The sequence below is a fragment of the Pituophis catenifer genome, unplaced genomic scaffold (assembly GCF_029215685.1).
Source record: "Pituophis catenifer annectens isolate HBS135680 unplaced genomic scaffold, rPitCat1.0.hap2 SCAF_10, whole genome shotgun sequence".
In the NCBI taxonomy this organism is placed as follows: Eukaryota; Metazoa; Chordata; class Lepidosauria; order Squamata; family Colubridae; genus Pituophis; species Pituophis catenifer.
This window is the reverse complement of record NW_027256890.1, coordinates 13674823-13701205: the sequence shown is the minus strand read 5'-3', so window position 1 is coordinate 13701205 and position 26383 is coordinate 13674823. Positions and strand designations below refer to the sequence as shown.

General features: G+C 44.8%; 1 protein-coding gene across 10 annotated transcripts; it reads left to right on the top strand.

Annotated features, from left to right (window-relative positions):
* EWSR1 (EWS RNA binding protein 1) lies at positions 1–25693 on the top strand. 10 transcript variants are annotated; one of them, XM_070951259.1, is made up of 18 exons: positions 4–197; positions 3526–3562; positions 3763–3814; positions 5618–5744; positions 8586–8772; positions 10103–10267; positions 12368–12579; positions 13821–14004; positions 17000–17034; positions 17715–17747; positions 18640–18758; positions 19154–19283; positions 20949–21071; positions 21166–21331; positions 22157–22254; positions 22334–22396; positions 25115–25367; positions 25462–25693. In XM_070951259.1, exons 1-18 carry the CDS (start codon positions 185–187, stop codon positions 25499–25501), a joined length of 2037 nt encoding a protein of 678 aa, XP_070807360.1. In that variant the 5' UTR covers positions 4–184; the 3' UTR covers positions 25502–25693. The 10 variants fall into 10 exon arrangements, with proteins under 10 accessions (XP_070807368.1, XP_070807360.1, XP_070807358.1 ...); XM_070951257.1 differs by having other exon boundaries at positions 16997–17034; XM_070951258.1 differs by having other exon boundaries at positions 5–197; positions 5621–5744; positions 16997–17034.
* The last annotated feature ends 690 nt before the right edge of the window (positions 25694–26383 follow it).

The window sequence follows — 26383 nt, the reverse complement described above, 5'->3', positions numbered from 1 at the left end:
GCGCCTGCGCAGTCGCGGGCTGCAGAAAGACCGGGAGGACGTTAGCGAGGAGGAGGGAGGGAGGAAGAAGAAGAAGAAGGAGGCGGAGGCGGAGAGACGACGCTGACGACGCCGAAGCGGGACAACCAGGCAGCGCCGGCGACGACGACGACGACGACAGCAGCGGAGGGGAGCGAGCGAAGCGATGGCGTCGACGGGTGAGGCGAAAACAGGCTGCGGCCTAGTCTGTGAGGGGGGGGGAGGGGAGGAAACGTAGCGGCCTTGAGGCGCCGGGCGGCGACGAGAAACCTCGGCCTCGGCTCCCTTCTGGAAAATTCCGCCGCTCCCGAGCGCGCGGACGCGGAGCGGAAAGGTCGGCCGGGCGGCCGTTGAGACGGGAGGGGGGGTGGGGGAGGGGAAGAGAGAAAGGCGGCGAGGGCGCCGGCGAAGTGCGCAGGCGTGGGGGGCCTTGGCGCGGAGGCGCGCATGCGCAGCGCTGCCACCGGGCCTAGTTGCTCCATTGAACGTGGTGGGGGGGGAGGGAAGGAGGGAGGGAGGAGAGGCGGAGGATGGAACAGCCGCGCCATTCTCCCTCCCTCCCTCCTTCCCCACCTCTTCTTTTAATGGACTCCAATGGACTGATTTTATTTATTTATTCATTTTTATTTTTTCAGGCTTTTTTTAAATTTTAACCTCTGCTGGCGCCCTTCCTGTGCTTCTTTCCTTCCTTCCTTCCTTCCCGTTTTTAAAGACTTCCTTCCTCTGATTCTATTTTTTTAAATCTGTTGCTTTCTTTTCTTGCTCTTTTTTGCCTTCCTGCTCTTTTTTTTTTTTTCCCCCTTCCAGTGTTTCTCAGCCATTTTAAGGCGGCAGTAGGACTACAACTCCCAGAAGGCAGTAGGGCTGCAACTTAAGATGGCGGTAGGACTACAACTCCCAGAATTCCCCAGCCAGCATTGGGAGTTGGAAAGTCCTACCATCTTAAAAAGGGCCGAGGTTGAGAAACACCGCTCTATTTTACAGGTAGTCCTCGACTTAACAACAGTTCATTGAGTGACCGTTGGAGGTGGCGCTGCCAAGAGTGACTGGTGACCGTTTTTCACACTTAACGACCGTGGTGGCATTTCCGCTGGTCAAAATTCAGACCCTTGGCTCTCATATTTATGATGGTTCCCTTTTTGTGACCTCCTGGCAAGCAAATTATTACAAATAATTTATAATAATATATACCGTTATCTCCAATTACAGGAGCCAGATTCACTTACAACGACCATGTTACTAACTCAGCAACTGCACTGATTCAACACCTGTGGCAAGCAAGGTTGTAAAAGGTGGCAAAACCTAAGTGTTTCACTTAACAACAGAAATTTTGGCTCAATTATCATAGGTCAAGGACTACCTGTACTAGAATTACACTCTGGTTTAGGTCGTCCACCCCCCCCTTTTTTATTTCTCAAATTGAAAAACTGAAATTTGGTTCATTGGCTCTTTTTAGGGATTATTCTGCTCTTTCCTGGAGATTCTTACATGGCCTCCCTTTATTTTATCTTCTGTTGCTCTTCCGCTTTGCTCCCAGCTCTGCTTCTGGGCCCTTTTGATCTTCATCTTGTAAACATTGCTGCATATTTTCTCCCTGCATGAATCTCTTCTGCTGCTGCCTGTCTTTACTCCAACTTCACAACTTTGAGAAGTGCGAAATTCAACTCTCAGAATTCCCCTAGGCAGCATGGGGTGTGTGTGTGTGGAAGTCCATGCATTTTAAAGTTAGTGAAAGTGGTTTAGACTAGGATTGGATTTTGATTTTACTGCTTTCAGTTTATGCTGGAGCTGACCGATGTTTTACATTCTCCATTATTAAATGGAGACGGAAAATGGAAACGGTTTACAAGAAAAGCAATAAAGCTGTATCTAAAACACAAGACAGCCAACCAAGTTTTTATTTCTTTAAAGGAAACATGTTAAAATGAAACTTCATTTTTAATCAGGGAAATACATCGTTCTTAAAATATTCTTAGCAATGCTTTCAGTTTTGTTGCTCCAAGCAACCAATGGTAGCAATTTACATCTAGTTTAGAAAAGTTAAAAGGTATAATTTGCTAAGTTCCAAGGTGGCAGAACATTATTTACTTTTGCTGCAGCTGATAATGGCTTCTACTCTGAAATTTGTCCTGGGGGTATAAAAAAAAGGCAGTTCAAATATATGTGTATAGAGCATAATCCAATCACAACTCTGCATTTTAAAAGGTCAAGATCAATAGCACATTTGGAAATAAGCCACTGCACCCTATTAGTGAGCAGGTTTATGATCAAGCTGAAAAGTCTGTTAATTCCAGTTGGAGACTTAAGGAGTAAGATTAGTTTAGTTTCTTTCCTCACTGAGACTTTGAAGTGGTTTGGCTGTTAACGCTTGTACAGGTAAAAGAATTATAAGATGCTTGTGAAGGTTACCTGGGTAGAACATCTATGCACATGTATATTTTAGTAGTGTATGCCAAAAAAGCAGTTTATAATTCTTTAAATAAAGATTCCATTTTGAATGCTGCTAAACCACATAAAATACAATAATATTCCTTATGGAAAATGAAAAGCTAAACAAATTAAACAAATTTAAGTAAAACAGATTTTACTGTTGATTAGAAAATATTTTACCTGATAAAGCAGGAAAAAATATTTGAAAATAGTATGTGTAGAGATGTGGGGTATGTTGTGTTTTTTTTTTGTTTTTTTTTTGCTAGTCATGGCACTGTATTTGCAACTAAGTGAAAAAGAGTTGCTTTGTGGAATGGAAATCATGTTAGTCTGTCACAAAGTTAAATCTTATTTGATCCCATATGATTTTTTTTTACCAATGCCCCCCAATTTGAACCCTTGATTTGAAATTGGTTTATAAATCCCAGCTCATTTTATGTGCCAGATCTAGATAACTGGATCTAGAATCCTGGATTTTCATGCTTCACTGTGTTGCAAAAATGTAGAGAAAAGGCATAGTGGAGGTTATGTGCCTCCAAGTCTGTTGGCCATATTTTTTTCATGGCTAGTTTCTCCCCAAATAGGAAGAAAAATACAATCACATTCTTCCTTCTCAAAATCAAGCATATAGAAAGTACCGCTTATGTGAATGCAAGTTGGCAGGATATTGGATAGACGCATAGCCACAAAACATTATAAAATTGATAACAATTCTCAAGCACATGCTTTACAAAAAAATCTGGAAGAAAACAATCTGCATATATTAAAATTAAACACAACACCCAAATTGACTACCCAAGATACAGTAGAATTTGGTTTTGTTCATTGAACATTTTAGTTTCACATTAAAAACCAAAATTTACAGTCTGACTGCATTATATAAATTGCATTTTGCTTGTGTAATGGTAATTTTTTTAATCGGTCCATCTTCTGATGACTATTAGCACAAGGTCTTTTCTCTCAGGAGTTCTTAACACCTTTACTCTGAAATGAAAAAACTAGATTTTAGATAGAGTTGGTTTTATAGTTATTTTTTTCCCCTTACTCTTGGTTTTGTTTTCTTCTTACCATCTGCAGATTATAGTACCTACAGTCAAGCAGCTGCCCAGCAGGGGTGAGTTTTTCTATATATAGTAATGTTACATAAAAAAAAAAAACTTGGATTAGAGTTCTAAAGTAGTATCAGTTTTGTCATTGCAAAGTTGCATTAAGAGCTTTGCTTTTACTTTACACGAGAAGTGATGCATTTTGCTGCTTTTTAAACCAAGTTCTTTTGTTTTATAAACCTTCCAATATTTCCTCTTCTTTTCATAGCTACACTGCATATGCGGCTCAACCAACTCAAGGATATGCACAGACTACCCAGGTAAAATGCAACCACCAGGATAACAATAGAAACTCTGACCAGTTTGAAGCTTTAACAGATTTTCTAGGATTAAAAAAACAAGCTGTTAAATTGGAAAGTGCCTACCTCGTCTCTATTCACAAAAATACCCCCTTGTATTGGCGGTCTTAGGAAAGAAAATGCCAAAAGCCCATGAAAAATGTTGGCAAGCTTTCTGTAAAAGCTACTTCAATCTCTCCTGATTTTTTTATGTAAATGTACATTTTATATCTAAATACGTTTCTAATTGTGGGTGCTACAGGTAGTCCTTACTACAGTTCACTTAGTGACTTTTCAAAGTTACAATGGCACTGAAAAATATGATTTTGGACCGTTTTTCAAACTTACGACTGTTGCAGCATCCCCCCCCCCCCGTCACGTGATCAAAATTCAGACGCTTGGCAACTGGCTCATATGACGGTTGCAGCGTCCCGGGGTCATGTGATCCCCTTTCAAGGCCTTCTGACAAGCAGAGTCAGTGGGAAAGCCAGATTCACTTAACAACCAGGTTACTAATTTAACAGCTGCAGTGATTCACTTAAACAATTGTGGCATCATAAAATGGGGCAAAATTCACTAAAGTGTCTCACTTTAGCAACAGAAATTTGGGGCTCCATGGTGGTCGTAAATCCAGGACTACCCAGGTTAAAAATAAACATTTAAAAGGTTTTAAATGTTTTAACAAAATACTTTTTTAAAAAAAAAAGTTAAAAATGACAATGGCATTGAAAACTATGGATACTAAAATTCACTGAAATACCCCCCAAAGAGCAACAAACTTAGTGGTAACATTTAATCTCTCTCCTATATTTGCCATTTTGCCTCTTTGAAACCCTGGCAGGAATAAAGGGGTTAGCTACCTCTGAATAGATGATGCTATGCTCTGTATAGTGAGACATTTATATCTTTGAAGCTCCATTCCCATACATGCTTCTTGGGAGTCTTCATTAAAATGTGCGGATTGTGTTAAAAATAAAAATACCAAAGTTGTTTATACAGGCTTGTCTCTTAATTGCTGTTTACAAGCAAGAGAAATGTTTTTGCATAGTACTTAAGTATTTTAAGTATTTTAAAGAAACACAGTGTACTGCAGATGTCCCAAAGATGCAAAAGACAACTGGACTTTTTTTGGGGGTGGGGTGGGGTTGGGGTTTCCTTTGAAAACATTTTACTTCTCGGACGTCCAAGAAGCTGCTTCAGTTTTAAGTAAGCTTCTTGGATGAGGAAGAAAATGTTTTTAAAGGAAGAAAAAAACAAAGGAAGTCCAGTGGTCTTTTGCAAAAAGCACTTCGGGACATCCATGACCTGGATGATTGAGAATCTCCATAAATATTATGCTGCGGAGTCGAGAGAATTTGAGGAGATTTTAGGGTGGAGAAAAGTTAAGAACAGATCTCTTCACTTTTGCTAAATGTTAGTTCTGGGCTAAACGAAATCATCAACTTGAACTATCTGCTAATGCACCATAATCGATTTTTCCTCTGTAACGTCGTCCTGGCAAAAGAGAATGAATTGGACTTACGGGGGAAGCCCTGAATATTTCTCGGACCACCAACTATATACCTGTTTCTCTTTTTCCCTTCGGGTCTCGTGGGTATTGGTAATGATACCAATGATGAGATGAGATGATTCAGTTGTTCCGACTGACTTGGGGACGTTTCAAAATAGGAACTGGGATGATGTAACCTCTGACGTGCCCATACATAAGAATTACAATAAAAAAAAAGTAAGATTCTCACATCTGTTCTTGAGCGGCATAGTTTTTAATATGTTTCTTGTTGCCAGCAGGCCTACGGACAGCAAAGCTATGGCACGTATGGGCAACCCACGGATGCCAACTACACCCAGGCTCAGACTACCGCTACCTACGGGCAGACTGCATATGCGGGTTCTTACGGGCAGCCTCCAACTGGTGAGCACATCTGTCTTCCGTCACTCTTGTTCTGGTAGTCCTTGACTTACAACAGCTGTTTAGTGACCGTTTGAACAACAGCACTGAAAAAAATGACTGTTGAAGCATATCCCTGACCAAAATTCAGACGCTTGACAACTGACTCATATTTATGACGGGGTGCAGTGTCCAGGGCTCTTATGAACCCCTTTAGTGACCTTCTGATGAGCAAAGTCTAAGAGAAGTCTTCTCTGATGAGTCTTCTCTGATGAGAAGCCTAATTGACTTAACAGTGGCAATGGCACTTAGACTTCGATCTCGCTTCACAGCCCCCTCTTAAGAGGTTTACAGAATCGGCCCACCGCCCCCAACAATCTGGGTCCTCGTTTTACCGACCTCGGAAGGATGGAAGGCTGAGTCAATAGCAACAGCACTTAGACTTATAGACCGCTTTACAGTGTTTTATAGCCCTCTCTAAGCGGTTTACAGAGTCAGAACAATCTGAGTCCTCAACCACTTTACTAACTTAACAACTGCAGTGATTCACTTAACAACGGTGGGGAAAAAATTACTTCACTGTCTCACTTGGCAACAAAAATGTGGGGCTCGATTGTGGTCGTAAGTCGAGGACTGCCTGTATTTATTTATTTGGGATGGGGGAGAGAACGATGCCGCGGATCAATTGGCTGATCAAGAAAGATTGGGGCTACTGGTCCTCACCTAATTGAGACGCTTCTGAAGGCTTAGCAAAAAAAGTGGCTCCTTGCGAATGAAACATTCCTGGGTGTTCTGAGACGCTAGAACTTTTTTTTTTTGCCCCCCCTCTCGTTTCGAGGAAGTTAGCTTAAAGCGTGGCTTGCGTGTCCTGCTGAAATGCCCTCTACTTTTTGTCTCGTGCTTTCCACAGTAGAAGGGACCAGCACAGGTTTGAATCTCCTGCTCAATTTTGCATGGGAAGTGCCGTCCATTTTGTCTAAACGTTATGGTGTTCACCTTTTAGGAGTTTTTTTTTATCTTGGCAGCAAAAACCTGCAGCGTGGTCGTAAAAATGCCCATTTGGCGGTTTGCTACTCTGGCTAGAAAGGCCACGTTTCTATAAAAAGGGCCATTAATCACTTCTTTCTGGCTGCTGATAAAATTATTGTTTTGTTTTTTTTAAAAAAAAAAAAACCTCAGCTGTGGGAAAAGACCATTTGGCTTAACTCTGCTTTTCTAGTTTCCTAAAGGGTGAGCAACATAATAAGGCATCTTTCAGTTGTTACATCCCTGCACGTTCCATTTGACTGATCGCTCCTCCAAAATGTGTTACCGACATTCAATGTTTCGTAAATGTTCTGTAGAATACTTTGCTTGCACGGTTAAAAATCGGGATCCGAATGCTTCATGTTGATATTGCAAGAAGATTGCCTTTGAAGGATGGGCAGAAACCCGTTGAAATTTCGGTGCATGCAAAAACACTGTGAAAAAAACTTCTACTCCCTTCCTAAGTAGCATGGTTTCCCCCCCCCTCCTCCCTCGTGCTCGAAACCTGCGTTATCATGGTTAGGGCTTTTAAAGAGAAAGAGGGCAGAAGTTTCAACAATGCAATTTATGACGGAAGCACTTCAGAATAAGAGTCGGAAGGGACCTTGGGGGTCTTCTACTCCAACCCTAAACCATTACAGACAAATGGTTGTCCAGTCTCTTCTTAAAAGCCTCCAGTGTTGCAGCACCCACAACTAGTAGACCAGGGCCCAGAGGTTGGGGACCCCTGTTCTAGTCCCCCCCCCCCCCACTCACCAAGGCAGGAAACCCTATTCCATTCTGATACAAATGGTTGTCCAGTCTATTCTTGAAAACCTCCAGCAATGGAGCATCCTGCAACTCCAGGAAGGAAGCTCTTCCATTGAGAGACCTTTCTTCTCCCATTCTCCACAGTTGGGCAACTAACTGTACACTGTATTTTGTCCCATGTTTGGGTTGAATTCAGCAAGCACTTCCTGTCTCGTTTTCAGCATTCTGGCACATTTCCTCTACTGTAATACATTGCATGGTTCTCTCTTGTTTTCACATAAAATATGAACAATTTTTTAAAAAAATCTTTTAATTGTGGAAATGAGGAAAGTTTATATCATTGTTTCTCTGCTGGTTACGTTGAAATGAAACTAGTGATAGCTCACAAGGCAGTTCTTTAGTAATTAGATTTTGAAAGTTGGGTTGTATAGTTAACTAGCACTACCTGTGGTCTGTTAGGTAGCAGTAGGAGAAAATACACCGCCTTAAATACCTTTTTATACATTGGATGGCCTTCTCCTAAATGGTTTTCAGCTCCCCGGATTCCTCGACGGTTGTCCATCCTGATTAGGGAATCCTCTGGTCTTTAATTTAAGACTTCCTTGATCTCAGATTAAGGTTATTTCAGGTGCCATAATATCTATGTTTGTACAGGTAGTCCTCGACTTAACAACCTTTTGTTTAGTGACGTTACAAATGGACTAAGTGACTTAGGACCGTTTTTCACACTTAACGACCGTTGCAGCATCCCCTTGGTCACATGATCAAAATTCAGCTGCTTGGCAACTGACTCGGATTTACGACAATTGTGGTGTCCCGGAGTCAGGCGAGCAACCTTTTGCGGCCTTCCGAAAAGCAGACTCAAAAGGGAAGCCAGATTCACTTAACCGTGTTACTAACTTAACCACTTGCAGGGATTCATTTAACAATGGTGGCCAAAAAAAAAAAAAGGTTTTAAAAGGGGGCGAATGTTGCTTAAGAAATGTCTCGCTTAGCAACAGAACTTCTGGGGGGCACAAGTCGGGGACTGCACGTACAATTTGACAGATAACAAGAAGCACCACGGTTTTACTTTCGCTTCCTTTCCAGGTTATACCACCCCAGCTGCCCCTCAGGCTTACAGCCAGCCCGTCCAAGGGTACGGCACCGCTGCTTATGACACCACAACTGCCACTGTTACTACCACACAGGCTTCCTATGCCGCCCCATCTGCTTACGGCACTCAGCCAGCTTATCCTACCTATGGACAGCAGCCAACAAGTACTACAGCTGCGAGGTAAAGTACGGATTTGGTTGTGTTGTGTTGTTTTTTTTTTTTTTTTTAAAGTTCATATCGTGCCTCCGTTCTGCTTTTTTTCCTTGGATTGCAAATGCTCCCCCGAATTACTTCCCTGAATTATTCTCCAGTCTTCTCTGCCCCTTCTCCATTAAAGCCTAAAGTGAAGCAGATCACGTATAAAATTCACTCTTGTGTTGGGTGGAAAGATATCTGTACTCTGGATTTGTTTTAAAAAAATAGTTTTGCCTCGGTGATTGGGGCAGATTGTTGTCTTGGTTCAAGGCCAGTTACTAAGAGCTACAGACATGCCTCCCTCCCAACACACACATAGAATGAGAGAGCACAGGTAGTCCTCGTGGCCGTTCGAACAAAATGACTTACGGCCGTTTTTCACACTTGTGACCATTGCAGCATCCCCACGGTCAACGTGATGAAAATTCAAACGCTTGGCAAGCGGTTCCCATTTATGACGGTTGCAGGGTCACCTAATCCCCTTTTGCAACCTTCTGGCAAGCAAAGTCAATGGGGAAGCCAGATTCACTTAACAACCAAGACAAGGAAGGTTGTAAAAAAAGGTAAAGGTTCCCCTCGCACATACATGCTAGTCGTTCCCGACTCTAGGGGGCGGTGCTCATCTCCGTTTCAAAGCCGAAGAGCCAGCGCTGTCCGAAGACGTCTCCGTTGTCATGTGGCTGGCATGACTCAACGCCAGAGGCGCACGGAACGCTGTTCCCTTCCCACCAAAGGTGGTCCCTATTTTTCTACTTGCATTTTTTTTACCTGCTTTCGAACTGCTAGGTTGGCAGAAGCTGGGACAAGTCACGGGAGCTCACCCCGTTAGGCGGCACTAGGAATTCGAACTCCCGACCTTTTGATAGGCAAGCTCAGCATCTTAGCCACTTAGCCACCGCGTCCCTTAGGAAGGTTGTAGAATGGGGCAAAACTCACTTAATAACTGTCTCGCCTAGCAACAGAAATTGGCTCCATTGGGGTCATAAGCCGAGAACTACCTGTAGCCTTATGGATGGTGGTTTTGCAGAATTTATGTTTTCTCTCTCTCTCTCTCTCTCTCTCTCTCTCTCTCTCTATATATATATATATATATATATATATATATATATATATATATATATATATTAAAAGGAGACTTTGAAACTGAAGAATTATAAAAAGAGGTAACAACTGCATTGTGTAAGAGGAAAGTGCTTTTTTCTTTTTCTTTTTTTTACAGCTTGTTAACATGACGTGATAGCCAGTTCTTCATCTGAAAAGCAGGGAAGAAGGCTTTGTATCAAATACGCTTCTGTTTCTTGATTTCCCCATTTAGACCCCAGGATGGCAGCAAACCTTCAGACACCACCCAAGCTCAGTCTAGTTCAACAGGCTACAGTCAACCGAGCCTAGGATATGGCCAGAGTAACTACAGTTATCAGGTTCCTGGAAGTTACCCAATGCAGCCGGTGACTGCACCTCCAGCCTACCCACCAACTAGGTGAGCCTTCACAAATCCTGTCCTCCCTGTCTCCGTGTTTGGTTTCTGCTGGATAAACGTCCTAGGATTGGAGGATGGCCTTTTTAACAAGAAGCATTGAATCTGATGTCCTTTCTGAAGTTTATACTATCCTGGGCCTTTGGTGACCCAAAATTTAAATGTCTTGGCATCCCAGATCATGTCTTGGATAGTGATACTGTGTTTTGTGTAGTCAGCTAGTTCAAAAACCCAACAACAAACACAGTGGAACATAACGAAGGGGTTCTTTTTAGACTCCGATCCCTTCCTGCCCCACCCACCCACACCTAAGCAATTCAGTTGTATTGCACTTCATTAGGGCAAGCTATAACCAAGGCTATCTAATTGTGGGTTTCAATATTCAGGAGATGTAAGCATATTCTCTCTAGTAATTAAGTGTCTCCGTGTATTTCGCTGTGCCCTCAAAACCTTGTTGTTCCGCCAGGCCGGGCTATCAATGTAAAGATTTTAATTGGTTTTAAATGTGGGATTTTAAATTGGGGGGTTTTATAATTGAGCCAATTATTTAATAATTTTAATTATTTTTAAATTTTGTCTGTCTTTGTGCTTTTAATCAGGCTGTACACTGCCCTGAGTCCTTCGGGAGAAGGGCGGTATAGAAATAAAATTATTATTATTATTATTATTATTATTATTATTATTATTATTATTATTATTATTATTATTATTATTATTATTATTATTATTCCAGATTAGATAGCAGGAGACCGTGAGTTTAAATCCCATCTTAGCCATGAAAGCTTGGGTGACTTCGGGCCAGTCACTCTCTCTCCGTCCAATCTACCTCACAGGGTTGTTGCCGCAGGGAAAATAGAAGGAAAGCGTGTTGGATATGTTCACCATCTTACTTGTAAAAATAATAAAAGGCAGGATACAAATAACTTGATAGGTGGATAAAAATGCCAAATTCAGGCTGACTCTGTGATGAGTCATCATCATCATCATCATAACTTTATTCCACCCCTGGCTTTTTAACTTCAAGGGAGACAATCTTGTGAACATTTCACTTTTTGGACTGTGCTGGTGCGGTTAGAGAAAAATCAATCTTTAGCAAGGACAAATATTTAAAAAAAAAGTAATGTTACGCAGATTGTAATGGGGACCCATGATTGGGATTATTTGAATACTCCATATCACTGACGGCGAACTGCTAATAACATACATCCTTCAGCTATGAAAATGCCTCAGACATTATTTTGATAAGGCTGTTGTCAGGTTCCGATGCTATCTCAAAATAAATGAACTTCCAAACTGCCGATCTTTAAGGAAATTTTCTCTTTATTCAAGCACAGCAACCTGATCCTGACTCTTTTCGCGGTCAGTACTGACCTCTGCCACCCAATCCCTCCCTTTCCGATCCCCAATTCTCTGCTTCTCATTGGCTATCTTCCAAATCACTTTCCTGATTCCTTTCTTCGTCAGGTCACAGGAATGTCTCCCCCCTCCCCATCTCCGAGGAGACCGAATCTTCAAAGGGATTTAGCAGGCAAAAGTTCAGGCTTCTCCTCCCTTTTCTATGTCAGTTCTGAGAACGCTGACAGCTGTCAATTAATGAGCAGCTGACAGCTTGGGCTAGGTCAGGGGTCGGCAACCTTAAACACTCAAAAGAGCCATTTGGATCCGTTTCCCACAGAAAAGAAAACACCGGGAGCCACAAAACCCTTTTGACATCTAAAATGAAGATAACACCGCATATATCATTTTTTTTACCTTTATGCTATGTATAAAAAAAACGATAGCGTGTTGCGTTTATGAAATCAGTGAATTGCTGCAGAGAAAACCAATTTTTTATTTCTGCACGCAACAAAAACATTTTGAACTCCAGGAAAAAAAAGATGGGTTGAAAAGCTCAATAAATCATGTGCCAGCAGGTGTCGTTCGTTGGCAGTTGTGACACATGTTTTAAATGACGGAGCCACAGCAGAGGGATGAAAGAGCCACATGTGGCTCCAGAGCTGTGCGTTGCAGACCCCTGGCCTAAGCCATCTCTTAAGTCCCCTTCAAAAATTTCTCTTGTTTTAACCAGTAGCTGCTTTCCTGTGCTTTGCCATGTCTTTTCAGCTACTCTTCCTCTCAACCAAGTAGTTACGACCAGAGCACTTACTCCCAGCAGAGCACCTACGGGCAACAGACTGGCTATGGCCAACAGAGTAGCTATGGGCAACAAAGCAGCTATGGGCAGCAGCCCCCCACCAGCTACCCACCTCCCACTGGATCTTACAGCCAGGCACCAAGCCAGTACAGCCAGCAGAGCAGCAGCTATGGGCAGCCAAGTAAGTAATCCCTTCCTCTCTCTCTCTTCCTCCCCCCCCCCCCCGGCCTTTCAGTCCAAGGTCCCCATTTCTGATACAAAAGTAGTCCTTGTCTTATGACCACAGTTGAGCCCAACATTTCTGCAGCTAGGCAAGAGAATTGTAAAAAAAAATTGCCTCATTTTACAACCTTACCATAGGAGTCTGGTGGCGCAGTGGACTAAGTGCTGTTAAAGTAGCACTTAGCTACCAGCTGCCTGCAATTACTGCGAGTCAATTACTGCGAGTTCGAATGTCACCAGGCTCAAGGTTGACTCAGCCTTCCATCCTTCCGAGGTAGGTAAAATGAGGACCCGGATTGTGGGGGCAATAAGCTGACTTTGTATAAAAAAAAGAACACCGCTTAGGGGTGGGGGGTGAAAGCCCTACTAAGCAGGTATATACAAAAGTATGAAGGCTATTGCTTAACGCATTGTAAGCCGCCCTGAGTCTACGGAGAAGGGTGGCATATATAAATCGAACTAATAAATAAATAATAAATAGTTGTTAAGTTAGTAAGGTGGTTGTTAAGTGAATCTGGTTTCTCTATTGGCTTTGCATATCAAAAAGTGGCAAACCATGACCCCCCCCCCACCCTGGACACTGCAACCGTAATAAGTACATGCCAGTTGCCAAGCCTCCTCCAAATTTTGATCACGCTGAAACAGTCATAAGTGCGAAAAGCAGCCTTCCGTCGCTTTTTTTCCCCAGCGCCGTTATCACTTCGAAACGAGTTAAGCCATTAAAACGGAACTGTTGTAAGTCAAGGACTATTTCAGTTAACGGTGAATTCTGAACGGTTCCGTTCCTCTCTTTAAAAAGAGATCTCTCTTCTCCTGCCAGACCCAACTGCGAATCTTCTTGCTTGCCTTTTAAACCCAGCGTTCCAGTTGTTTAGGCTTGTTCATGCCATATCGCTGATAGAGAAACGTAAAAATAGCTTGTCAGATTTCCGCTAGAGGTTTCGGTCTCGCCCATCCAGGGAGACCCTTCCCGTTCTCTGTGGAGTTTTCTGCCCCTTGGAGAGGAGCCTCTCGTGTAGTTCGAACTTACACACCGTAGTAGTGAAAGGGGTGCTTTTTTAATTGGGATTGTTGCCAAGCCTTAGCATCAAGCCAGCCGGTAGAGTTTGCAGAGTCTTAACCTGTCGTTCCGCAACCGTCTCGGGGGTCTTGCCGGGGCCCGCGGCCCGCGTCCTTAACGCTGTGTGAATTGTTCCTTAGGTTCATTCCGCCAAGACCATCCCAGCAACATGGGTGTGTATGGCCAAGACTCTGGAGGCTTTTCTGGCCCAGGAGAAAGCCGGAGCTTGAGCGGCCCTGAAAACAGGGGCAGGGGCAGAGGGGGATTTGATCGTGGAGGCGTGAGCAGAGGTGGGCGGGGAGGAGGAGGCCGCGGCGGAATGGGGTAAGAGTAAACCTTTTTCTTCCTTCCTTCCTCTCGTTAATTTGATTTTAAACCCTTATAGTGGTGGTGTGCGGCAGCGAGAAGGGCTGAAAGATGCCAGAGCAAAATGGCTTTTCTTTTTTTTTCTCTCTCTCTTCCCATGGAGGAGTTGTTATTAATAGCAAGGAGCTATTACCGCTCATTAATCCATGGAACAATCTCCTTAAGGGGGAAAACTAGGCGCAGGATGAATTTTCCCTGCGGCGATGATGGGGAGCAGGGTCACGAGAGGGGATTCGGGTGTCTAAATTAATGAAACTTTCAGCTGCCTTCCACGCGGAACAGAGGGGGAGGGCGGGGAAACGTCCTCTGTGGGTCGAACACACACATACCCCCTTTTTCCCAAGGGTGTCTGCATGTTGGTCCTCCTGGCTGATTTTTGTTTTGCTGTTTCAGGTATATGTACTAAGGTGCCCCCCCCCCCCAACACTGCTTTTTTGGTATAAATCCTTTCCCTTGTTCTAGCTCTGTTTGCTCTCGGCCATAGCTCCTTGAGTTAGTGGCAGAGCTGCTCCGTGGAAGCCTCGGCCACTTTCTCAAGCCCCACAATGGCTCTGGTGTGGCCATTGCCTTCGTGCCAGGCTTCGTGCCAGCCATGCCCTTAAAACGGTCCCAACGAAGCCCAGAGATCTTGAGTCCGGCTCCCCAAAGGAGCTTCTCAGGTATCCCTAAATCAAGTTCCCGGCCATTTCCAGCGATGGCGGGATCTGATTTGGGAAGCTCGTTTCCGTCCGTTCTCGTTGCCCCCGTTGAGTGATTGATTGATTTAAGGTTAAAAAAAAAAAAAGACAAGGTGGTCGATCGAGGGTCTTTTGATAACTGAAGGTGCCGTGTTTTTTTTTTGTGTGTGTGTCTGTGTGTGTTCTACCCACGTATGCCACGCTACGCAGAGGGGTCCACTCGGCAAACCGATTGAATTAAGGGACCACGGGCGGGCGGGAAGGAAAAGGGTCCCCGTTGTTATCACACCTAATGTGACACACATCTTCCCGGCTCCGTTAGGTCTGATAACGCGCATAAACCAAAGCGCCCCTCTGCATAGTTGAAGCACCGACAAGTCCAAATGGTTTGAAATCTTTATATTGCTCAGTCAATCGCTTGATTTTTATGACTTCAAAACCAGCTCGTTTAATGACCCTTAACCCTGCTGAAGAAAAATAACCTTTTTGGATTGGCTTGAATGGAAAAGGGCTCCATAGTTTTTATATGTAAACGATTTCATTTGTTGGGTGTTCCTAGATGTGTTTTAAAAGTAAGACGTAGACACTTGAAATGGCCATCACCACATCTCTCTCCTCCCCTTCCCCCCCTCCCCCTTTTCTTTTAAATCTCAAACTCACCTCTAGCCTTTTTTAACCACAGGGCATCCCAGTGTCTTCAGGTTCATTCAGGTGCCCAAAATGCCACTTTAAAATTGAAAATTGGAAAGGGAGGGGGTTGCCCTTGTTATTGGCAGTAGGAAAACCGCACCTCAAAGCTGGCCCGGTGATGTCAGCCCCAGGGTTGGTGCGGGGTCCCTCGCTCCCGGTGTGGTGATGCATTTCAGTCTCTATCCTGCAAGGTAAGGAGCCCGATGTTCTTAACATGATGCCCTTTTTTTTTCACTGCCTCAGTATTTTTATATTTTCACTGGCTGTTAAACATGGAAACTTTTTAACATGCTTTGTCGCATTTATATGCTACAGGTTACAAAGTGAGATCCTTGTATACACTTCAGTACTTAAAAAGTACCCGTATTCAGTACTCAGCCGGCAGCATAATGAAAAGTGGGACTAGACACGGTGTCCATATGGAGAGGAAAAATATATATATATATATATATACCTAGAATATTTTTAAACCAAATGTGTACAATTGTATAAATGGAAACCTTCTGTAACTTTGGTAACTGCATATAGTATTTCATGTTACTTAGAGGGGAGGTGTGATAACTTTAGAATTGTGTAAAATTAAAAGTGTAAAACATCTGTTAAAAAGGGAAGGATTACATATATGGTGTGTACTTTGGGAACGAAGGAAAGCTGCATGCATCAGCTTGGAATTGTGTTTATTAAATCTTTTATGGGTTAATGATGCAATACTTGCTCACCGTTAACTGTTCTTCTCCCTCCTTTTTTCTTAAATTCACATTCTTGTCCTTTTAAAAATCATCATCATCACCCCATAAATGAGGCTCTTATTTGCCCACAAATTGTATTTCATGATTCTAATGCCCTGCGTTAAAAACACAGATACGGATCTTCGTGGAGTTGCGATACGCAAAGTTGCATCCTGAGACCTCAGAATATGGTGTAATTCTGTAAGACCTCCTTTCACAGAGACTGTTAAATCCAGTAGAGACCTGAATGTATGGTTTAATGACTTGTCAACTGCATTGTATTCTAGGGTTTGCTGTCTTTTTTTTTGTTTGTTGTTTTCCCTTTCCTTTTCTTTTTCAACTGTTAATGTTAAAAGGTTTCCCCATCCAGGAATTTTGGATGATTCTCCCTCTTGCAAGAGGCTGAGGATGCAACTTTACGTTCGCAAAACAAGGAGGGAGTTGACAAGAGGGGCTAATGCCCAATGTGCCTGTATGCAAGTATTATTTTTTTAAAAAAAACCAAAACAAAACAAAAAAAGAATGGAAAAAGATTTCCCCTCCATCGTTTCCGCTTCCTACCGGTAAGCCAAGTATTGCATGGTTAACGTCATTAGCCGTGGAACAGTCCCACTGCTCAAATGTGGTATATCCAGCCCCAGACCAAACCAAAGGTGTACGTTACGTGTGTAAAGGAGATTTGAACAAGCTGCCCTGAAGAAAGGCCTAGTGACGAGATGACAGAGACAGACAGACAGACAGATGCAATGTTTTGGATATGTTAGCCAGTGCCCTTCTCCCAGTGAGCCCCAGAGGCTCCAAGCGGGACTGGCTTTTTTAAAGGGAAGGCCTTCATTTCTTCGTTTATCCCCCCAGCAGCGCTGGAGAGCGAGGTGGCTTCAGTAAGCCTGGTGGTAAGTTTTTGAGCAATTACAATGGGATCGTGTTTTAAAAAAAAAAAATTTAAATAAAAAAATATGCAGCCAGAAAAAAAAAATTAAAATAATAAAATAATAATAATAACATAAATTTAAATTTGTTAGCTTCCTAAATGGTGAAAAATGCCCTATGCAACAGAACTTTTAATGGGTACTGCCGGCAATGCCTTCATGGGTCTTTTAGAAGGTTTTAACCTACGGTGACAGAACAAAAGGGTGTTTTAAAAAAAAATATGAAGGGTTGATGAGGTGTTGAGAGAAACTAATTGGGGAAGGAAATCACTTTTTTCAGAGGCTTTGGCGTTTTAATAAGTAGTAAACCTTGGTAAAACTTGGCAACACTGATTTGACCCAAGAAAAAGCCCCACCCCACCCCCATCCCCCTTCAGCCACCGTGTGTGTAATAATACCAGGTGATGGTTTTAGAAGGCTGCTAAAACTTGCAAGCCGCAAACAAAAAAGCATAAAGGGTGTTGCATTGCAAAATGGTTTTTTTGTTTTTTTGTTTTTGCAGTGCGGTCAATTCGAGTTTTAACCCACGCCATCTAATCGCGGTTGTAAATAGGTAGTTGTGTGTTTTGTTGGGTAGCAGAGCTCGCGGGGCAGGTACTAACGATGGCTTCTGTGGTTTCTTTTTCCCCCCTTCCGGACGACAGGACACATGGATGACGTGGCAGATCTCGATTTAGGTAAACTCGGAAGCCGCTGCTTAAAATGTTAAAGAGGTTCCTCTATCATCGTTGGGTTACCTTCCGCAAAGCAGCCATAAATCTCTCCCATCTGCATCCATTCGTCTTTTGCTGAAAGGAGAAGGCAGCATTTGGACAAATGAGGGGAAAACTCTTTCTTGAAGCCCAAAATGGGCAGATCAGCCGTTGGGTCTCTTTTAGTGCAGGGCTTCCAGTGCACCAATCCATGCCAGAAAGCAGGCCTGCACAAAATTCCAGCTTTCTCTCTCCCTCTCCCTCTCTCTCTCCCTCTCTCCCCCCCCCACCGCTCTCTCTCTCTCTCTCTCTGTATGTTTACTTGCACTTGACTTCACTCTGCTGGCTGAAGTTAGATTAAGCAGCCTTGCTATTTTGAGAGAGAGAGAGAGATGATAGATAGATAGATAGATAGATAGATAGATAGATAGATAGATAGATAGATGATAGATAGATGATAAAAGATGGATAGATAGATAGATAGATGATAGATGATAAAAGGATGGATGGATGGATAGGAGATAGATAGATGATAGAGAGATAGATGATTGATAAATAGAAGATAGATGGTAGGTATAGATAGGTAGATGATAGAAGATAGATGATTAGATAGAAGATAGATGATTGATAAATAGAAGATAGATGGTAGGTATAGATAGGTAGGTAGAAGATAGATGTTTAGATGGTAGGGAGGTAGATCCATATCCTTGGGTCCTATAAATCAGAGTAGCAACTTTAATACAGTAACCCTGGGTTTAAAAATTGATGGATAGGGTTGCCCGGGAACAGGTCCTTGGAAAAGCAGGAAGTAGCATACAGTCATTCTGAAGACATGATGACGTAGATATTTGGGGTGACCCGTGATTTGTGTTTACAGGCCCACCTCTAGACCTGGATGATGACCTTGATAACAGTTCCGTGTACGTACAGGGCCTGACTGACAATGTGACTCTAGAGGATCTGACTGACTTCTTCAAACAGTGTGGCATTGTTAAGGTGAATATCAAATCTGATCCCGAACAGTGTCTATTAAAAAGTTTGAAACACAGTGAATATCGTGACCCATAATATATGTGTATGTATATATATAATATATATATAACACACACACACACACACACACACACACACATATGTATATATGTAGGAATGAAAGGCAGGTTTGGCTCCCATAAATGCCTGTTTCTGGACCTTTTGCTTAAAAATTGGAGCTTGTGGTGATGTGCTACATAGAGATAGGCAAACTGTGGAGCTCAATGGGTTTCAAATTACAGTCTCCCACACCCCCATGACATCATTCCGTTGGCCTTAATTTGCAACTTAAAACTTTCAGCGCTGTGAAAACGTTCTTTTCTGTCATCCTTCCCCTCCCTCCCTCCCTCATTCCCCAGATGAACAAAAGAACTGGACAACCCATGATCACAATCTATCTTGACAAAGATACCGGGAAGCCCAAAGGAGATGCAACTGTCTGCTATGACGACCCACCCACCGCCAAAGCAGCCGTAGAGTGGCTCGATGGTGAGTTTAGTTACAACACAAACGTTGCCTGTCACTCACTCCGAAGGGTTGAATCGGGAGTTTGCAGAAATTCAGCTTAAGGAAGGGACGGTCAAAGCAAGACTTGGGTTATGCTTTGATTTCTGCAAACGGGCAGTCGGAAAGTGTGAACAATTCAACCTTGACCAAAAAGGCTGTTTTGCCTCAGAGAGAGAGGAAGGTAGTATAGAGGTCTGCTGAAGCCTCAGGAATGGCTACTGCTGTTGGGAGCTGCCTGCCCCTCTCTTGTTGGGTTTAGCTATGCCAAATCTAATAGTGCTTTCTTCCAACTTGGGGAAGGATTGGAAACTTCTGGCCTGGGACAGCTAAGTGGAGGGACCCTTCCTTTCCCTGTTTTTTTCTCAATTGAGGAAGACACGGGACAGCTCTTGCCAATTCAGACATTTTACAGATCCCCTCCGATGCTCTTTAGATGAGCCTTGCATGAATGTTGCAGCTTCGGCTGGTTGGTGGTCCTTCCTTCCCACCCATTATGCTTTTTTCAACCTCAGTAGCTTCCAGCTGTGTGTGCACTTCAACTCCCAGAATTTTCTCCCCACCCCCACCCCCCAAGCCATCCTCAGAACTTCACCCAGGCTGAGAAATACTGGGTTGGGGAATCGAGTCCAGCCCCTGTTCCCCATTCCTCCTCCATAGCATTTAGACTTATATACCGCTTCACAGCCCTCTCTAAGCGGTTTTACAGAGTCAGCCTCTTGCCCCCAACAATCTGGGTCCTCATTTTACCCACCTCGGAAGGATGGCAAGCTGAGTCAATCTTGAGCCGGTGAGATTCGAATTGCCAGCAGAAGTAGCCTGCAGCCCTGCGCTCTTAACCACTGCGCCACCATAGAATAGAATAGAATAGAATAGAAGAATAGAATAGAATAGAATAGAATAGAATAGAATAGAATAGAATAGAATAGAATAGAATAGAATAGAATAGAATAAGAAGAATAAGAATAAGAATAAGAATAAGAATTTAGGATAGAATAGGATAGAAATGGAAATAGGAATAGAATAGAATAGAATAGAATAGAATAGAATAGAATAGAATAGAATAGAATAGAATAATAGAATAAGAATAAGAATAAGAATTTAGGATAGGATAGGATGGAAATGGAAATGGAAATAGGAATAGAATAGAATAAGAATTTAGGATAGGATAGGATAGGATAGGATGGAAATGGGAATAGAATAGAATAGAATAGAATAGAATAGAATAGAATAGAATAGAATAGAATAGAATAGAAGAATAGAATTCTTTATTGGCCAAGTGTGATTGGACACACAAGGAATTTGTCTTTGGTGCATAAAGTCTCAGTTTACATTAAAGACAAGATACATTCGTCAAGAATCATAAGGTACAGCACTTAATGATAGTCATAGGGAACAAATAAGCAGTCTGGAAACAATATCAATATAAATCGAAAGGATACCCTAAACAAGGTTACAGTCATAAGTGGGAGGAGATGGGTGATGGGAACGATGAGAAGATTTATAGTAATACACACTTATCCATGGCAAGACAAACCTGCCTTAAATTTGACTAGCTCCTCCGTCCTCATCCTCCACCGGCTGGCCGTGTTACGAGCCCCTCAGGCGCAGTTTTGATGACCCAAGTGAACGATTTCTTCTTCGTTTCAGGGAAGGAGTTCCAAGGCAGCAAACTGAAGGTCTCCATGGCTCGGAAGAAGCTGCCTCTGAACAGCATGCGAGGAGGCATGCTGCCCCGGGAACCTCGAGGCATGCCTCCTCCCCTCCGTGGAGGTAACTTTGGGGCACCGGGCAAACACAAAGCGGCAGGTAATGCTCCGCCGGGGAGGTGGAGTGTCCTTGGACTCACCTTCTGTTGTCTTTTCAGGTCCAGGAGGCCCTGGTGGCCCCGGTGGACCAATGGGCCGAATGGGCAGCCGAGGTGGTGACCGGGGCGGTGGCTTTGCTCCGAGAGGGCCCCGAGGATCCCGAGGAAACCCTTCGGGTGGTGGAAATGTCCAGCACCGAGCTGGAGACTGGCAGTGCCCGAATCCGTAAGTCACATGTTGGTCCTTTCCTCCCTAACACAGTCGCATCCCTCTATGGGGCTTCCCTGTTGAAAAGGGCCGAGAATAAAAGCAGGAAACACCTCCCCCTCCCCCTTTTAAGGATCATTGATCCCTATACGGTATGTTTTTTCCGCCCACCTTTTGAGTGCCTCTGCCCGACTGGGCAGAATATACAAGTAGTCCTCGACTTAACAGCAGTTCGTTTAGTGACCATCCGAAGTTACGACAGCACTGGGGGAAAAAAAGACCAGTTTTTTTTCCCCACTTAACATCCATTGCAGCATCCCCACAGTCACGGGATCGAAATTCACCTCGGCAACCGATTCGTATTTCTGACAGTCGCACTGTCCCGCGCGATCCCCTTTTCCGACAGACAAAAGTCGATGAGGAAGCCGGTTCCACTTAACGGACCATGTTTTAACTAATTTAAAAACCCTAAATGGTGGCGAGAAAAGTCGGGGGGGGGGGGGGAAAGGGCTCAAAATTCCACGTGACGGACGTCTCCCTTAACCACAGAAATTGTTGAGCTCAATTTGCGGCCTTTTTAAGTCGAGGACTACCTGTCGTTCATTTTCATCTGCCTTTACCTGCCCAAGTTCCTAGCCGCCCTCCTGCTTTCCTAGAAAAAATCAACGGGTGTTGTACATTCTCTGCAGCGGCCCCCCCTTGCAAAGATGAGGGGGGAGGCCCTGCTCATCCTTTGCTCTTGCCTGAGAGCGTGCGTACGGGGGCTTTGATTGTGTGGATCAGGCCACTTTCTCTCCCCCACCCCACCCCACCCCCTCCTAATGGAACCCTGGTCCTTTCTAGGGGCTGCGGAAACCAGAACTTTGCTTGGAGAACAGAATGCAACCAGTGCAAGGCTCCGAAGCCCGAAGGTTTCCTCCCGCCACCTTTCCCGCCTCCAGGTATGCCCCTACTGTCTGTGAGCTGGGGTGGGAGTCGGACTATTTTGACACTGATCTCTGCTTATGTGATATTCACAAGGTCCTGGATTCTTGCTTGGAAAGCCGCTGCCACTTAGAGGGCTCATATACGGGACCAATAGTGGTAAGGGTACTTATACAGGTGGTATCTTTTTCCTTCGTTTGTGTATAAAACGCTTCCAAGGAGGAGTTGGTTCCACGCAGCGTTAGGGACAGTAGGCAGGCAGTTGGAAGCACGGCCCGTGGGCGCATGCTCGGACAGGAGCCCAGGTAGAGAGGAAGCTGCTTTGATATTTTGGGGAAAGGGGGGGGGTGTTTTCCGCAAGAACTACCCCAGGTTCTATGGGGCCCAGAATAACCTCAGTGGCTTCCCATTTCCTGTATGTCAATACAAGGCACTTGTATCTGTGGCTTCCGACGATTTAAGATCCCTTATAGTAGGGTGTTGAACTCGAGGCTTGGGGGCCTGATCTGGCCTACGGGTTGCTTAGATCTGACCTGTGGGGCTGCCCTGGAAACACCGAAGGACCAGCCCGTGGTCCCTCTGCTAGCGAAAATTGAGCTCGCTAGGGCTGTGCGCCCCCTGGCCCTGTTTTCCCTGGCAGAGGGTTGCAGGAGGCTGACCCAGCCGAAAACAAAAGTTTCAGAGCCTGTTTTCACTGGCAGAGCACTTGGGCCACCACAGGAGCCCCCCACAACACGAGTGACATCATGCTGGCCATGCCCAACCCCCCCTTCCAGGCCAAACAGAATCTTGATGCGGCCCTCAATGAAATCAAGTTTGACACCCCTGCCTTATAGCAATAGCTCTTAGATTCATAGACCGCTTCGCAGCCCTCTCTTAAGAGGTTTACAGAGTCAGCCTCTTGGGGGCCCCCCCCAACCATCTGGGTCTCCTCATTTTAGCGACCTCAGAAGGACGGAAGGCTTGAGACACCCTTGACCTGGTCAGGATTAAACTCCTGGCGGTCCGCAAAAGTAGCTTGCAGTACTGCACTCTTAACCCCTGCGCCACCACCGCTGATTGCGGGGGGGGGGGGGTGTCTCCAAACCCGGCCAACTTGTGGGACTTCAACTCCCAGAATTCCTCAGCCAGACTATGGGTCCTCCCACCGAACACAACTGTTTTGTAATCTTCCTTGCAGTCACACGATTATATCCGGGGGGCCTTGGCAACCGAACTGATTTGCGATGGTTGCAGCTTCTTCCTTGGGAGGGGGGGGTCAGGGGTCATAAGATTACCGTTTGTGATCTTTCCAGTAGGTGAGAAACCTACAAGGGAAGCTTAATGACCATGTGCAGTGATTCACTTAACACAACTAAGTGGCCTAAAGAGGTCGTCATTGAGGCACAAATGCACTTAACAGCACCTTGCTTAGCAAGGGAAGTTCCAGTCCCAATGACGGTAGCCCCGTTTTGCGGCAGTGACCCCCCGGACGGGCTCTGGGCAGCCCACATGCCGTTCCCATCGCGTCTCCCAATCCTTGCAAGCTGCTTACAAAGGCCCCGTTAGGGCTGAAGGAATTAAAAGGATATTTTTAAATCCTTTTTTTTTTTTTTCACTGCCCTGCTTTTGCTTTCTGGCAAACTTTGCCTGGCTCTCCAGGTTTTTCACTCTTCAGTGTTTTAAGATTCCTTGGGGAAGGCAAGTCAGTTGGGTGCTGGGCACAGTCTGTCTCGACCGAATCAACTGTTTTGTTCTCCCCCTCCCATTTCGGTCACTCCCAAGCCCTCGGGGGTCAGCCCCAACTTGCCTCCGAACTCTCTTTAAATGTTAGGCTTAAAAAGGCCCAGAAGATAACCGGACGTCGGTTTATTTCAAGTAACTGATGCCTTAAATACTAGATATTTTGACCTGGGCCTTTGCAAGATCTCTTGAATAGCATGGTGGTGATGCCAAGACTTATTTCGGTCCTTCGATGCTTGCTCCTTCAATCTGCCCCAGTCCCACATAACGGGCAAAACCCCCTGGCTCGGCCTGCATGTCACATGCCCTCCGTTGTGGCCTTCGCCCGCATCCCTGTGTATGAAGCGGCCCTCCCCATCTCCCAAAATAAATCTCCACTCCGATGAAAATGCCTGCTGCACCAGTTTCTTTCTCCCTGGACCAGTCAACAAAACTGTCCTCCTTGCCCTGGAAATAAGGATCTCTACCACGTCAGAGGATGCCATAAACTGCCGCCTGCTGACTTCTCTTTTGAGGCTCTGCAGACTACGGTCTGCACCTCCTGTTAAAAACAAAAATTTGCCTTATTTTAGAACAGCGCTTTTCAAACCGGGCAACTTTTGAAAGGCTTCCAGCCCCCAAAATCCCCTCGTTTGAAAAACTGTTTTATATTCAAGGTGTATTAGGAAAGCCTGATGGCCCGATTTGCAATCTTTCAGTGCGCCAAATACACCGCACAACTCCCCTCTCCTTTCTGGCTTTAATGTCCTCGCCGGAAGCCCCTCCTCACAACCTCTTGGCGTAGCTTAAAAGGGGCGACTGCGGCCAAATTTGGGTTGACTCTTCTCTTTGGATGTAGCGAAAGCGTGAGAGAGGAAACCGTATAGGAAACTGGGGTGCTTGGGCCTTTGCTTGCTGCTGTGTCCACACCCACCCTTGTCCCGTTGACAAGAGGGACGGACGGATCCTGTTTTGGGGGAGGGGAAGCGGGGAACACACTCGGGCGATTAAAAACGCATCCGCGTTTGCCACGGTTTCCCGAGTGGCTCGGCCCGGTGTGTGCCGCAGGTAACCGAGCCCGCCGTGGGTGCTTCCGAGACGGCCATCTTGAATGCCGCCTGCCTCGGTGGGCGGGGCTTGCCTCGTCTTGAGCACCCCTGTCTTTCCTGCTCTTAGGTGGTGATCGCGGCAGGGGCGGCCCCAGCGGCATGAGAGGAGGCCGAGGAGGCCTGATGGACCGCGGCGGCCCCGGAGGGATGTTCCGCGGAGGCCGTGGGGGAGACCGAGGCGGGTTCCGAGGAGGCCGTGGCATGGACCGAGGGGGCTTCGGAGGGGGCCGGCGAGGAGGCCCCGGGGGCCCGCCTGGACCTCTAATGGAGCAGCTAGGAGGCCGAGGCAGCAGGCGCGGAGGACCAGGGAAGATGGACAAGTAGGTCCGGGAAATTGGGATTGGCGGAGAAGGAAAGGAGGTGGGATTTGGGGAGCTTCTTCCATTCTGATCCGATTCCTTCTCTTTTTCCTAGGGGGGAGCACCGTCAGGACCGCAGAGACCGGCCCTATTAGCGGCCAGTGGCTTCCCTTCTTTTTTTCCTGCTGGACTGCATTTACTACCAGATTTATTTTTTAAACCAGAAAATGTTTTAAATTTATAATTCCATATTTATAATGTTGGCTCCAACATTATGATGATTCCTTGTCTGTACTTAGTATTTTTCACCGTTTGTGGAGAAACATTAAAACAAAAGTTAAATGGTAGCGTGCCGAGTTATTCTTTATTCTTTTCCCTTTAAGAAAAAAAAAAAAAAACCACCACAACAAAAAAAAAAAACATGGCTGTTTAACTAAAAACTCGTTTTTGTTTTTTGATTTTTTTTTCCTTTTTTTAAAGCAACTTTGTCGTGAGCATGCCCGGTAAAATTGTCTTTGGAAGTCAGGAGGATGGAAATTTAATGTAAACGATGTTCGTGGTTGTGATGTTTTTCCTTTTTTTAAAAAAAATAAACTTCCAAATGTTTGTAAATGCAACACTTTTGCGGCATGTCTTCAAACACGAGCTCCGGTACGATGGCGAGAATCTCTTTGGGTTCTCAGGAAGACATGGGGTCACAGCTGGCTTGACGCCAAGAGTTTATTTTTTGCAACTTCCCCCGTGTAAAATGACCCATGGCTTTTCAAAGACATTTCACATACAGTAGTGGCCAAATTTTGGGAAAAGTGTATTTTTTTAAAATTAAAATTTGGAGTTTTGTTGTTATTAGTTGCAAAATCATGTCCGACCCATGATGACCCCATGGACAACGTTCCTCCAGGCCTTCCTGTCCACCACCATCCTCTGGAGTCCATTGAAGCTCACGCCGACTGCTTCAGTGACTCCATCCAGCCACCTCGTTCTCTGCCGTCCCCTTCTTCTTTTGCCCTCCATCGTTCCCAGCATGAGGCTCTTCT